Source organism: Danio aesculapii, chromosome 11, assembly GCF_903798145.1.
Source record: "Danio aesculapii chromosome 11, fDanAes4.1, whole genome shotgun sequence".
Lineage (NCBI taxonomy): Eukaryota > Metazoa > Chordata > Actinopteri > Cypriniformes > Danionidae > Danio > Danio aesculapii.
Genome location: NC_079445.1, coordinates 38,044,278 through 38,059,661, shown reverse-complemented (window position 1 = coordinate 38,059,661; position 15,384 = coordinate 38,044,278). Strand labels below are relative to the sequence as shown.

Sequence of the window (15,384 nt, the reverse complement as noted above, 5' to 3'; positions counted from 1 at the left end):
AATTTTGGCTCAATATAAATAAATAAATAAATAAATATAAAAAAAAAATATATATATATATATATATACACACATATACACACACACAGAGCGCAGCATAATTGAGTACACCCCAAGTTGAAAACGGATATTTTTATCCATTTCTCAGTGAATATAGGCAATGAATTTTAGTGCATTTAAACAAAACAGATTTATTAAACAGATATATTTATTCAAATAATATTTTAGTCACCAAACATATTATAACTAAAATTTTCCTTTTTTTTTTTTTTTGCTTCTGTTGATTATTTTCTTCTTTGTTAAACTTGTATTTAATATTTTTCTATAACATATAAATTTGGCTGTACTAGATTTCGGACCGTTATCATAAGTTATGTTGTTAGATAAGCTCAAGATTTGGCTACAGTACTGACTAATCTAATGTATATGCACAAATATAATATTGTATAGCTTCCTATTAAAAACATAAATTTAAAAGAGAGGTTTGTGAGGTGTGTACTAGTATACACTGCTTGTATGTATATATATATATATATATATATATATATATATATATATATATATATATATATATACAAACACACACACAGTTGAAGTCAAAATTATTAGCCCCCCTTTGAATATTTGTTTTTATATTTCCCAAATGATGTTTATCGGAGCAAGGAAATTTTCACAGTATGTCTGATAATATTTTTATTTTTTCTTCCGGAGAGTCTTATTTGTTTTATTTCGGCTAGAATGAAGATCAAAAACTAATCCTAATGAGTACTGTGAACTTAATATATTTGAGTAAATTAAGCAATTTGAGCACAGTAAAGCCCAATAAATGACGAGAACTCAAACCAACTGATTAATGTAAAACTCAATAAGTTAAGGCAACTCAAACTGTTTGAGGAAACTGATTGCAACAAACCATTTGAGTCAAACTAATCTATATGAGTACTGTGAACTTACTCCATGTAAGTTGAAGTAATGAGGTATTTAATTAACTCATTACCTTCAACACTGAGTTCAAAACTCTTTTCAAATGAGCAGAATTAACTTTCAGTAAATTTTGAGTTAACTAAACTCATTTCATTTGATAAAGTTGACTGTTGGGTTTTACCGTGTAAGAAACATCGTTATCACAGTACTCAAAAACAATATCGCATATTTCTCTAGTATCATGCAAGCACTACTTTGCATACACGTTGCTAGACATCAAAATGTCAGACGGCCAATAGCAGTAGATGTAATGTTCACATGGTGAGCCACGCGCACAGATGTAACATCACATGGATCTCCAGTGAATGTCCATGCAAACACACACACATGCTCTGTCATGCAAGCAGAGCTCAGGCTGAAGGACAGGTGTTTGGTCAGAGGGTGATTCAGCACAGCTCACAGTGTGGATCGATCCTGCTGACCCTCTGCTTTCCTGAATCCTGCCGAGAGACGGCTCTGATTCCTCCCTAATGAAAGTACAGTTCAATAGTGCCAGGGCTCTGACGGACTCCTGTCTTCAAACCTGATTCATGTAAAGCACTTACCGAGAACAGACTTAAACTCGATAAACGATGCTCTTTTGACCTTCCTATTCATCAAAGAGTCATTAAAACAATACATTTTCTTGAGCAGCGCATCAGCTTATTAGAATCATTTCTGAATTATCATGTCAATCTGGCTAATTCATATTAATTTGTGCAATCTCATTTGTACATTTTAGTATGATTTGCTTATACCCCAGTGAGGAGTAGGGTTAGGGCTGGGGTTTGGGACACGCCTCCTTTTAAAAATTGTATGTTTTATATAAATGACATGGTATGAGTTCCTATGTATTAGCCACTTTTCAGACAATATGTAATAGTGTTGTCAAAAATATTGATATATTGCTAAATTTCTGGAGTGAAATATTGAAAATAATTCAATCTTGCTTTTGGTTAGTATCGATACTGGCTTTGCTCTTTCACACTTTTTCTTCTCGCCAGTAGCAAGATAATTAATAATAATATTAGGATTTTAACACTTTTGTTTTGATCAGAAAATAAGATGAGATTACATTAACTAGTTTTTTTTTATGTTATTTATTGGCTTTTGGACTGACATACCTGGCCACTTTGTTAGGTACACCTTACTAGTACCGGGTTGGACCCCCTTTTGCCTTCAGAACTGCCTTAATTCTTCATGGCATAGATTCAACAAGGTACTGGAAATATTCCCAAATAACAAGGTCCATATTGACATGATAGCATCACGCAGTTGCTGCAGATTTGTCAGCTGCACATCCATGATGCGAATCTTCGTTCCACCACATCCCAAAGGTGCTCAATTGGATTGCGTACTGGTGACTGTGGAGGCCATTTGAGTACAGTGAACTCATTGTCATGCTCAAGAAACCAGTCTGAGATGATTTGCGCTTTGACATAGCGTGGTATCCTGCTGGAAGTAGCCATCAGAAGATGGGTACACTGTAGTCATAATGGGATGGACATGGTCAGCAGCAATACTTAGGTAGGCTGTGGCATTGACATGATGCTCAATTGGTACTAAAGGGCCCAAAGTGTGCCATAAGAATATCTCCCACACTATTACACCACCAGTCTAAACCGTTGATACAAAGCAGGATGGATCCATGTTTTCGTGTTGTTGATACCAAATTTTGACCCTACCATCCGAATGTTGCAGCAGAAATCGAGACTCATCAGACCAGGCAACTTTTTTCCTATCCTCTATTGTCCAATTTTGCTGAGCCTGTGTGAATTGTAGCCTCAGTTTCCTCTGTTCTTTGCTGACAGGAGTGGCACCCAGTGTAGTCTTCTGCTGCTGTAGCCCATCCGCCTTAAAGATGGACGTGTTGTGCGTTCAGAGATACTCTTCTGCAGACCTCGGTTGAGTTACTGTTGCCTTTCTATCAACTCAAACCAGTCTGGCCATTCTCCTCTGACCTCTGGCATCAACAAGGCATTTGCATCCACAAAACTGCTGCTCACTAGATATTTTCATATATATTCACTGGGTATTCTCTGTATACCCTAGATGGTTGTGTGTGAAATTCTCAGTAGAGCAGCAGGTTTCTGGAATATTCAGACCAGCCCGTCTGGCACCAACAACAATGTCATGTTCAAAGTCACTTGAATCACCTTTCTTCCTCATTCTAATGCTCGGTTTGAACTGCAGCAGATCGTCTTGACCATGTCTACATGCCTAAATGCAGTTGTTGTCATGTGATTGGCTGATTAAACATCCGCGTTAACAGACAGTTGGACAGGTGTATCTAATAAACTGACCAGGGAGTGTATGTTTTAGTTATTTTTTCCCTTTTTTACTTCAGTTGCATACTTTTAATGCTGCTGTATTTGTTCTCCATGGTATCGAAAATAAGATCAAATATCAATATTTCCAAGGTATCTTATCAAAGTTGGAAAATCCAGTATCATGACAACAATAATATGTAAAATAGTTATCTTTAACTGTAGTTCTATAGTTATGATTGGGTCGAGACAAACACAGGTAATGAATTGCAATTAAAAATTATTCTCTAGAGATTTTACTATCTTACTGTTTTTGTTGAGTTTCAGATCAAATACATACAAACCTTTGAACAGTACTATATGTTATTATGCAACTTATTTCTGTGATGCAAAACATCATTCATTCTGCCTCTAATGTCACAAGATCTTTCAGAAAGCATTGTAATATGCTGCTTTTCTGCTCAAACATTACATAATATTATATAAGTTTTTTTTCAACATATTTCTAAAAAATAGTTTTAATAACTCATCTCTAATAACTGATTTATTTTATCTTTGCCATGATGACAGTAAATAATATTTGACTAGATATTTTTCAAGACACTTCTATACAGCTTAAAGTGACATTTAAAGACTTAACTAGATTAATTAGGTTAACTAGGCAGGTTAGGGTAATTAGGCAAGTTATTGTATAACGAGGGTTTGTTCTGTAGAGTATCGAAAAAAAGTTAGCTTAAAGGGGCTAATAATATTGACCTTAAAATGGATTAAAAAAATTCAAAACTGCTTTTATTCTAGCTGAAATAAAACAAATAACACTTTTTTTCCAGAAGAAAGAAATTATCAGACATACTGTGAAAATGTCCTTGCTCTGTTAAACATCATTTGGGAAATATTTAAAAAAGAAAAATAAATTCAAAGGGGAGCTAATAATTCTGACTTCAACTGTATACTGTAAGTGTATATTAGAGAGAGAGAGAGAGAGAGATATTGTGATTTATTTATTGCTATGTTTGTTTGCTGAATAAAAAGTTAAACATTTAACTAGCAATTTTATAAGCAATATTTAGCAAGCATTTAATAAGCAATAAAATACAATAAAATCAATAAATAGCAAACATTTAATAAACAATATTTATTTTAAATCTGCAGTGCTCAGCTTAAATGAGTACACCCCATTTTGAAAAACATATTTTATCCATTTCTCAGTGATAATAGGTCATGTATTTTGGTGCATTTGCATAAAATAATATTTTAGTTGCCGAACATCTTTAGGAATAGAAAGATAATACATTTAAATTCATGTAAAAAATTGCAACATTGCAAAATTTCAACAAAATTTTCGATATGCTAAATTGTGTTCTGCTGCCACATTGGAGCAGTTGATGTCTAATGATTCTATGTATGCTGTATATATTTCATGTAATTATTTATATTTCTATAGTTAAACCAACATTTTCCATATGCTTTTGTTTCTCTTGATTTTTGCTCTTTTTTATTTTTATTTAATCTTTTCCCCTAACATATAAATTTAGACTTCTAATTTTTGGACCATTATCATAAATTATTTTGTTAGATTTGGCTTAAGTACTGACTATATTAATGTATGTGCACATCTATAATGTTGTAAAGCTTCCATATTTAAATGTGAGATTTGTGATGGGTGTATATATGCTGAGCTCAGTAAATATTTTGTCACATTAAATGTCATTGTTTGCCAAATTAGAGTACTGGTTACTGTGAGGTTTTGAGAGATTTTTGATATATTGCTATGCAGTTGCTAGGGTGTCTGGATTGATTTCTAGGTGATTACCCTCAGGAACACACGATTCTAGTGTTGGATATGGCTCACATTTCTCTGCACTTTTATGACCTGCCAAAAAAGCATAACTCCAGTATAAATAATGGCAGACCTCTCATCAACAAGACAACTAATTTGAGGTATCATTCATGTCAGTGCAGGATGAGTTGTGCACACGAGTTTAATGCTCGCAACTGTTCAAATCCCCAAGCTTTGGAGCAACAGTAATGAAAGATATAGATCTTGATTTTTAAATGGCCTGGCATGTTTCATTGCGGTCTAATCGGATCCCTCTTATGTAATAATATGTTAGAAAAAAAATAATCTTATTTGGATGTACTGTACTAAAGAAATCTCTGCTGCTATATCCAATCTGTTTAATTCTTTAAGATGCTCTGGTGCCTTTCTGTGGATTCTGCTTATGATCACAGCCCTGATTTCTGATACACAAAGCAGACAGCATGAGATTATGTAAGAGATTGTCTTATGTAAATCTTATATTGACAGTGATGAGCTAATTCAATTTGCTAGACTGTAGATGGCTCTGTTTGGCTGGAACATACGCACAAATCAAAGCATTTTGACTTAAAAAGTCAGACCTGAAAAGTTAAATGACTAAGATTTTAATATTTCAATATTAAAATGAATCCCTGGGAATGTAATTAACATCTGTCAGCAGTTTTCAACTAAAATGCACCATTATGATTACATTGCTCTTCATTAAGCAGCTAAAGTGACCTCTTGTATGTTTTTACTGCATTCATTCACTGATGCATCACAGTTTTGGCCCGTTTCCACTGAGTGGTACAGCATGATACGGTACAGGTTACCTTTATCAGGCTTGCGTTTGGTAATGGTACCAATGGCATTGTGTACAAAAGAAAGTTTCAGTCGATGTCATTCTCACTTGAGGAAATCTCACTCAAAGTAAAGCTGTACGGGTCGTTCACATATCATATGAGAAGCCCTTCTCACAAAACAGATGCTTTATACACATACAGTAAATACTTGTGTATAAGTGTTCATTACTAACCTTTCTATGAACATAATTTGATTATAACTGCAGATCAATGATGTGCGAAATAGCCTACTTTAAAGTCTGCAATTATATTAAATAAATAAATGCAACATATATGAACACATACAGACCCTTACAGTCTCTGATATGTTACCAATGACAGAAAAACTACACACAGCATACATTTAGTCCTTATTTGGGTTCAAAAACAACATGCAACATATAGCCCACATCTGTCTCTTTAATGTTCATCAACACATGTAACCTCTGTTAGAAAGTCATTCCGAGTTCATAATAGTGCAAAAGGCGATGATAATAGTTAAACATGGCAGTTTGTTCATGTTTTAGGTTGCTATTGTTTGGTCGGGGTTCTCCTTTGTTTTTTCGCACTTCATGATGTCAGAAGCACTTCATTCATTCATTTTCTTTTCGGCTTAGTCCCTATTAATCTGGGGTCACTACAGGCGAATGTACCGACAACTTATCCATCATGTGTTTTACGCAGTGGATGCCCTTCCAGCTGCAAAACATCACTGGGAAAACTTCAATAATCATTTGCACATTATTATCATCAGCTTAAGAAGTTTGTAATTTCAAATATAGACACAGTGAGCACAAGCGAGAAAGCGAAACCGCTCGCACTTTAGACAAATACAGGGCACAGGGTAAACTCTGCTCTTCTTCTTGGCTCTGTGGCTGTTCATCAAGATGACGACAAGGTTTTTTTGAGCTCGAGTCGACCATGTATCATTATTATATGTATTTATTATTACGGTGTAATGTCTCGGCTGTGCATTTAAACATGGCGGTTCTTTTGTTTTCATTCTGACTTGTCCACGAGCGAGTGACATATCTCTGTAAACCAGTAGCGTTCAGCTGCGTATCTTGCTTCACCTTTTGGTACCCTTTTATTGTGCTAGGTACCCTTCCGAAAGGGTACCCAAAAAGTGGTACAGTACGGTTCACTTTTAGGTATCAAAGCCGTATTTGATCTATAGCTGATTAACCATGTGGGTGGATGATAACCTTTTAGGCTTCTGAGCTTACTAGTAGGTACAATTGAGTGACAACATTCAAATCGGCTGTGAGCTGCACATGCTTACTCAAAAAGCAAAGCCCAACATGCCAATGGAATATTTCTATATAGCATGCTTGTTCCTTCTGCTTGCAATAGTGCTACAGTGGTGTCATGGCATAAAATAACACTTCTTGTTTACTGTAAATATAATTTTAATGTTAATAAAATGTAATTAGTATTTTTTTGTTTTTTTTTTAAATCAGTATAATTAAAATTATTGAGCTAAATATAAAGAGTGTTATGAAATCAAGTCTAATAAAATAAATAAAAATGATTACAAAACATTTTCGATTTCTGTTTACAAGCAGGTACATTCAGAATTTTCAGTTTCAGTCCCGAATTTTCATTTTGGTGTTTCAAGTCAAGCCGAGCTTTATTGTCATTCCGCTACATGTGTGGACATACAGAGGAACATAATGTCATGTCTCGCAGGACAACGGTGCTACATAGATTAATCATAAATACAAACACAACACTGGACATAATAAAAAAAACTGTCTATAACTAACATATACTATAAGATAAGGCTATACAAGTACTTTTACCTGAGACTGAACAATGTTTTGCAGTATATTGTGCAAGAGCCATATTAAAGGTGAATATTGTACAAGAGAGTTATTTAAGGTTTAATATTGTGTAAGAGGTATTTAAGGTTGAAGCAAGCAGTGCAACATGATTGTGGTACATTTCTAGTAAACATCGCTTTCCTTATTGAGTCCTTGTAAGATGATGTAATGCATTAATGTACAGTATTTAGCCTAAAATCTCCTTTCTGTAGCTATTCTTAGATCAATCCCTGTTTAGACAGACATGCAGATATTTGCTATTCCAACTGTTTTCTTTATTGCCTGTTTGGCTCTATGCATTGTTTTACGGTTTGTGCCTTTTAGTGCTCGATTTAGCATTGCATGTGGATGTGGAAAATGAGAAACAGCAGGTTGGAAAGAGAGAGCATTCATTTCAAACCGCTTGACTTATAATGCCATTCTTATAATAATGCAAATGCATGTCGTTCTGTAGACTATACTTAATGGCTACATAAAAATGCATCAGCTTTTTCTTTGAAAATCCTGCATGCAAATCCTTCACAGCGTTGAATCCTTAAACGTTGGTAGAGAAAATGGGTGAATTTTTCTTGGCTATTGATATGAAAATGGCCGAGAAGCTGCAACACCGTCTGTGAAGCTTTTTCTCATTCGAATGCTGTTAGTATTTGTAGTCAGTCTTGATAAGTTCCTTCATATGAATCAATCTGCAGTCAAATTTAAAACCTTGCTTCATAATCCATGCGATCAATTCTAATAAACCTACTTAATTGTGATAAATCCTGCTTGCACGCATTAAACATACAAACACTCATACTTCTTTCTCTCTCGATCCGCCTGCTTGATGTGGGATTGATTAGTTACGTGGCCCGTGTGTTTTTCCCATTGGGTGTTGAACTGCAGAGTTTTATGTAAAGCACTGCAAAGGCCTCACACCCACAATCTCTTCAGCTCAATCTTTTAAGAGCTCCGCACCTCTCTCTGACCTTCACTACAGGGTTTAAATGACTATAAAGTGATATGCTAACACTCTGACATCTCTCTTGTTTTCATTTCTCCACCTCTGTTTTGATTTGCTCGGCCGTGTGCAGTGGTTTGTGAATAGGGATCGTAGCTTGGCTTGTTTTTTGTAACCAGAGGAAAGATACTTTTAGAAACCAATCATTAATGGTGATAATATGCCATTACATTATTTTGCCTTTATTTTGAGGTGTCCTTGTTACTTACAATGTAAGGTGTGCAAAATGCTTATAAACACAAACCAAGTTGATATTTCTGTGTGGAGTTTGCATGTGCTCCCTGTGTTGGCATGGGTTTCCTTCGGGTGCTCCGGTTTCTCCCACAGTCCAAAGACATGCGCTATAGATGAATTGAATAAGCTAAATCGACTGTAGTGTATGTGTGTTAATGCAAGAGTGTAAGGGTGTTTCCCAAAGTTGAGTTGTGGCTAGAAGGGCGTCCGCTATGCTGGATAAGTTGCCAGTTCATTCCGCTGTGGCGACCCCAGAATAATAAAGAGACTGAGCCGAAAAGAAAATGAATTAATGAATGAATAATAATAATAATAATAATAATAAACTAGGCATACTTGAGCTTTCTGTCCTGCTTATGGTTGCATCTTGTAGCACCTTGAATTAATGAATGTATATAGGGCTTTTTCAGCCCTGCATACTTATTTTACTTATTGCCATTCACCCAAAGCGCTTTAAAATCAGGCCCACCTGCAGCATTTTAGTTTCAATTTTCATGCCTGCACCTGTTTGACGGAAATATCGAAAGATGTATTAACTGGGAGCTCAAATCAGATGCACCGAGAGGAACACTGATATGCAATTAGCTAATTTGTGTCCTGTGGATTAACTAAATAATGCTAGCAAACATTTTTGTTGTTCACAGCAGCACAGTTATCTTGATGTCTTGAATATTATTTTACAAATCATCTCACATGGCCTTGGATCCTATCAAGTCCAAGGCATTTTCAATCATTTACTACTTGTTTAGTAACTGTGTGTGAGTTTTAATGTTGTTAACTGGCAATGTGGATGGTTAGATTGCTGAAATGTTCAAACCATATACTTTCTATGCAGACTGACCTTTTTTTTCAATAGCCTTACATTTGAAAAGATTCTGCAGGATTAGGACCGGCATATACTGTTCAATTACATGGACTTGAGTTATCTTAACCCTGTAACTTAAGTCTTTTCTGTCATTACTTGAGATTGACTGAAGGACTGAGATTTTTAGAATTGCAAATCAAAGATCATCCCATGTCCATTAAAGAGCCCCTATTTTGCATTATAAAAGGTCATATTTTGGTTTTGGGGGTCTCCAACAACAGTCTGATAAGCATGCGAGGTCAAAAAACACGTTCATTGTCTTATAATTGATTTTTACCTAATTATTCCAGCGACTCCCGTATAATTTGTTCAGCAATTCATTTGTTCCCAAACCCCTCTTCCCTTTGTGTGAGGCTAATCTGCGTTGATTGGTCCAATGACCCAGTCTGTTGTGATTGGTGGACTACGTTCAGCATAAGACGTAGAGAAACGCCCAGCATGGTTAAGTAGTCGGAGCACAGAGTATATGCGTGAGCCCAATGCAGGAATGCGTTAAAGCAATACAGTTAAACACCAGCATATTATTCTACTCTTAACCCTAACCCCAAGTAATAACAACGACACACATGTAGTATTAATACACACAGTGGCAAAAGTTGAACTATTTTGAAAATTGACCGCGTCACTCGTGCGAGGAACAGCTGATGGTGACCAACGACAAACAGCAGGTGATCATGAGCACAAAAGGCATTTAAATCGGTAAAGGACGCATGTGTCATGTTTTCAATGTGATTTTGGACGTGATATGTGAAATAGCCCCATAAATAATTAACCTGAGAGATACACCACAAGCACTGAGCTATAACAGATATGTGATTACAAGCCGCACGGAGCGATTACAAGTTACAACACACAATTATACATATTTTGCAAACTACAGAAAACAAGGCAGCCATTCACACTTCAGGTTGTGTGGGAAGGAGAAACACGTACAGGATCTGGAGGAAGAAGAAACTGGTCCATACAAAATGTGTAACATTTACTGACAAAGTCCCATACATTAGTCATGGTCAGTCCCATGAGCCCTCGCACTGCACTAGTGTTTGAAGGGAAAGGCGCGTTCACGTTTTACTGGATCCAGCAGTTCATATTTGGTATTGTTTCGTGTCAATGTCAATACGAACAGGCAAAATATCTGGACGAATCATTTAAACGACTCTGAGTCAAATCTTTTATTTAAAAAATCTATATTTTTAAACAAGGTGCATTTTCAAATTTAAACCTCAGCTGGATGTTTTCATTTACTTAGAGCTGTGTCACACACTGCATGGAAGGTCATTTTCAAAAACCCATAATAGGGGCTCTTTAACAAGAGAGATTGCGTCTGTGGTTTTCATGCTTTCCAATGCTTACAAAATATGACAGTATTGTTATTTAAAAATTTGGGAGGCCTCTTTATTTAACCTGCAGTGTTTCCGCTACGATTTTTTCCAGCTGTGGTGGCAGACTCTGTTGGGCCTTTTACACAGATCTACGAACTACCTGTGGTGTTATTTCAATGACAAATGTCCTGAGCGCAGTATTACAAGTCAAGATCGCATTTATGTAATACGAGCATGCGAATCCCTTTGCTTGTGCGCCGATTTCCTCTGTTTGTGCACAAAACTTCTTGCATGCCTTCACATACAGTATACGCTACTTCAGTGCAGATTTTCTTGTGCGCTCTCAAATAAACACTGCTGAAGTGCGATTTACTGCAGTTATGTAACAAGTATGTCTCCAACATTTATTAGATTTGTTAGGAATATTTATGAATGTCTCCAATAGACTTGGAGTGGCATTAATGCGTCCTGAAATAAAACGGCTATAAACTCCAGCGAGATAGTCATTGTATGCAGAGCCATAGACCTTTATCTATAGAGTATAATTATGGAAACGTGTTCATCTTAACTGAAAGCTACTGTACATCGTGTTTGCTGGTCTCACGCATCACGCACCTGTCAGTCAGTCAGTCAGCATGTCACCTTAAAGGGATAAACAAATAATGCACAGCACTACTACAATATCCGGAAAGTTCACGCTGTTATAATTTACTTATCTCTTAATATGTTTTGGTGCTATTATAACCCACTACATAAAAAAAACAAAACAATGACTGAATGTTTTGAATGAGAAGCTGTAATGTAGCCGTAGAGAGATGAATTTTGGTGTGGCGCCCCACCATGGAAGAATGAATGTAGCGGAAACCATGACCTGTAAAGCCAAAGACCTCATATTCAAGCTGAGGAGCCAATTAGAATTGAATGGAACTTTGTGCTACTGTGGCAGAAATCTGCCATTCCTCTAAATTTGGCCAGTCTGACTAAGTCGCAGTTTGCACAGATCATTTGCTTTAAAATGGGAATTCAGTTGCAATTTTTCTTGGGCTTTCTTCATGAGCACACACTGCATTACCTCTGCTTCGTTCATTATGCTAAAAGCACACCTCACAAATGACTACACTCACACAACGTCCATCTCGCTTCAGCGCAGCATATAAAAAGCAGAAAGGCACAGATGGCACAGCATTTTGTGAGCGTTGCACAAGCATTGAGTGAACGCTGCACCTGTTTATATTTAGCTTCAGTGTGGAGCACTGGGGGGACGTAGAATCAAAAAGAAAAGGCATCTGTCTCGCATGGCGAAATCTTTCCTTTCTTCAGCCTCTCCCCAGAATTCATCCTGACCCGCTCCAGCAGTCAAGCAGAGCTATGCACATACATTTTGTCAGAATTTTGTTAAGCAGTGCTGTTTACTTGGCACAAAACGCTTTGTTTCTCTACCCACCAGTTTGGTTTTGGAGAATTATTTAGGAACATATGTGAATTTACAAGTTACAAGAGATATCTAATAGGACATCATATAGGGACCAAAGTATTATTGAATTGGGATCTTTGTCTTTTTTTAATAAGCAACCACCCAAAACCTTAACAACTGCACAAGTCCGATATTAGCTTAAAATCAGTCAGAACAGCTATGTGCATAGTAAAGCCTTGACAAACCACAATATTTTTGTAGGATGGCTACTTTTTAAGGCTAGTTTACATTAGTGAGCAATATCTGATGCAGGTTGTGGCAGTTTATGCATGCTTATACTGTATCTGCACCAAATATGTACGAGCAGTAGCATCAGTGTAGACTGAACAGAATCCTGTGGGGTGAAATGCTTGTTTATCAACCAGAGTCAAAAACAAAACAAAGCAAACAATCCAACACTGGCATACCTGCAGAGCCCTATGCCAGGCAAAGTGAAAGTCTGACAATAAAATCGAGAAAAGACAGAGAGGACGTCAAACTGAAATGCATTCTGTTTTATATATAGAACTAGGAGAACCTTTGTAGTTTATTCCTGTACTCATGAGACTAATTAAATGTAGCCAAGAACTTTGTAATATACAGTATTTGCATATGGGGTATTATCATGGTTCTTCAGGACAGTAGACATTAAGTGCCCTATGCATCACCATATGGGGCATAAGAATACGACGTGCGTTTTGGATTTTTTCTCCATTTTTTGACCACACTTCATTATTATTGTTCATTTATTCATTTGCTGAAAATTAGTTTTGAAAGAATTCTTTGCGCTTAACAAACAAAATAAAATTTGTAGGCTAATGAATGTCTTTAGTGGAGTGGACTCCACGAAATTAAAGGAGTAAAAAGTAAAGTAAAGAGAAAGTAAAGAAGCTGAATGGAGGAGGATCATTCTTTATCCATGCTCTGCAGATGGTCTGTTTTACTGTTTTCTCGCTAGTGAAGTGTTCAGTTTTTCCACATACAAAGTCTGCCATGTAAATAGTAAATGCGTCATGGCGTGATGCAACTGACTCTTAAAGGGAATGGGAGATGAGACTCTGTTTGGTTTAATGCACATTATGCTCCAAACACACCCATAACTTATTAAGAGAAAAAGTACAACCCTGTTAGACCATGCACCGAGACGCAAAGCATATTTTTCCATCCTAAAAATAGCAAAGATGGATTTGGACACACACTTGATGCTTTTGTGCCCTGCACTTTAGACTTTGCACCTAGATCGTTAAAATAGAGCACTAAATGTTTTTAAATTATCTGTAGGCTCATGGCTGGTAAACCTAATAACATTCAGTAGATGGTTTATTGTATTATTGGCTCTCTACTGTAAGTTTCTACAGTCTCCATCAATGCAATTGAGTTGAACTTCATACTGTACAATCACTCTCTAAAATTCTTTTGGATACCGCTCTCTGGGATTTATAAAGTCAGGTTATGCAAAGTCAGTTTTTACAGAATATATTTGGGAGAATTATGTTAGAAATAAAAAGCCAAATGTTTTAAATTGTCTTATATTTACTCAATTTATTTCATAAAAATTATTTGTAATATAAATGCACAGGGGCCACCTTTATTCAGTGGAATCAGCCATCATTCTAAGCTTGGGTGTCTTACTGGACTTATCAGAAGGTACATAATTGTGTGTGTTAAACACATTGACTTTAAAGAGAGTCAGCAAGGCCTTTGAGAAAAGGTCACTGTCTTGGCCACAACCCAATTACACTTACTTGCTCAGCTTGACCAAATCCCTTTTGAATTACAATAGTAGTGTGACAAAGATAGAGAGAGGAAGAGAGAATGTCAGTGAGAATGAGTGATGTGATAAATTGCATGTAATCTGACTATTGACACTTTCACGTTGTATTCAGTTTTTTCCCCTTTATATCTCAATTCTTTTAAGATACTTATTTCATGTTTGCTTTCTATTTTCAGAAGAAAGAATGGCTGTGTTTGACATGCCAAACCCAGAGAGCAATGTCAGGGAGCTTAGGGGATATTACTCCTCCTGTGCCACCATCCATTGGATCTCCCCGATTACCAGGCCCAGCCAATCAACAGCAGCAGCAGCGAGGGTCCAGTCAGCAAGCTTCACCGAGACCAACTGGCCCTCAGCAGCAAAAGCCAGCTGGAGCCCAAGTAAGTGTTCCTTTCTCTCCAGTAAAACAAGGGGCACCACAATCCAAGGGCCCCTCTCATCAATTACCTGCAACTAAGACTGACACAAAAAAACAAGATCAAGGAAATAACAAGAAACAAGTTATGTCCAAAACAGAAAAAGATGGGGACATCAAAGCATCTTCTAAAAAGGGAACATCGGATAAAAAAGATGAGAAGAAAAGTAGTGGCATACAGAAATCTAAACAAGATGACGTGAGTGGTCCTCCATGTCCTCATCACCACTGTCTTTGTCCTTCATAACAGATCACTTCAACATTCTTTGATGGGAATGTTATGTGTCAAATAAATTCACCAATTTCATCTGTATTCAAAACCAGTTTAAAATTAACTGTTGTTGGAACTTGTCACCATTTTTGCTGATACTGCCAGGTCACTAATCTAGCCCCATGTAATATATCTAATATTTTCAGAATTCTTATTTGAATTACAATGTATATAATAATATTTGCATGCCATTTGTATGTGATTAAACTAGTATAATTAAGAGGATTTAAATTCACTTTTAACCTCATCCCCTCCAGGTTTTGCATGCTTATCTAATGTGAGCCATTTGCATGTTTTGTATGTTGTGCTTGATCAATTTAAAATGTTTAAATGTTCATTGATTATAGAAATATTTTTTAC

General features: G+C 36.3%; 1 protein-coding gene across 1 annotated transcript in view; it reads left to right on the top strand.

The window, feature by feature from the left end:
* Window positions 1-15,384, top strand: part of bsnb (bassoon (presynaptic cytomatrix protein) b) — a 208,633-nt gene that overhangs the window by 173,805 nt on the left and 19,444 nt on the right. The window contains exon 4 of the mRNA XM_056467786.1: window positions 14,515-14,952. Coding sequence (XP_056323761.1) covers window positions 14,515-14,952 — 438 coding nt within the window. The remainder of the gene's footprint in view (window positions 1-14,514; window positions 14,953-15,384) is intronic.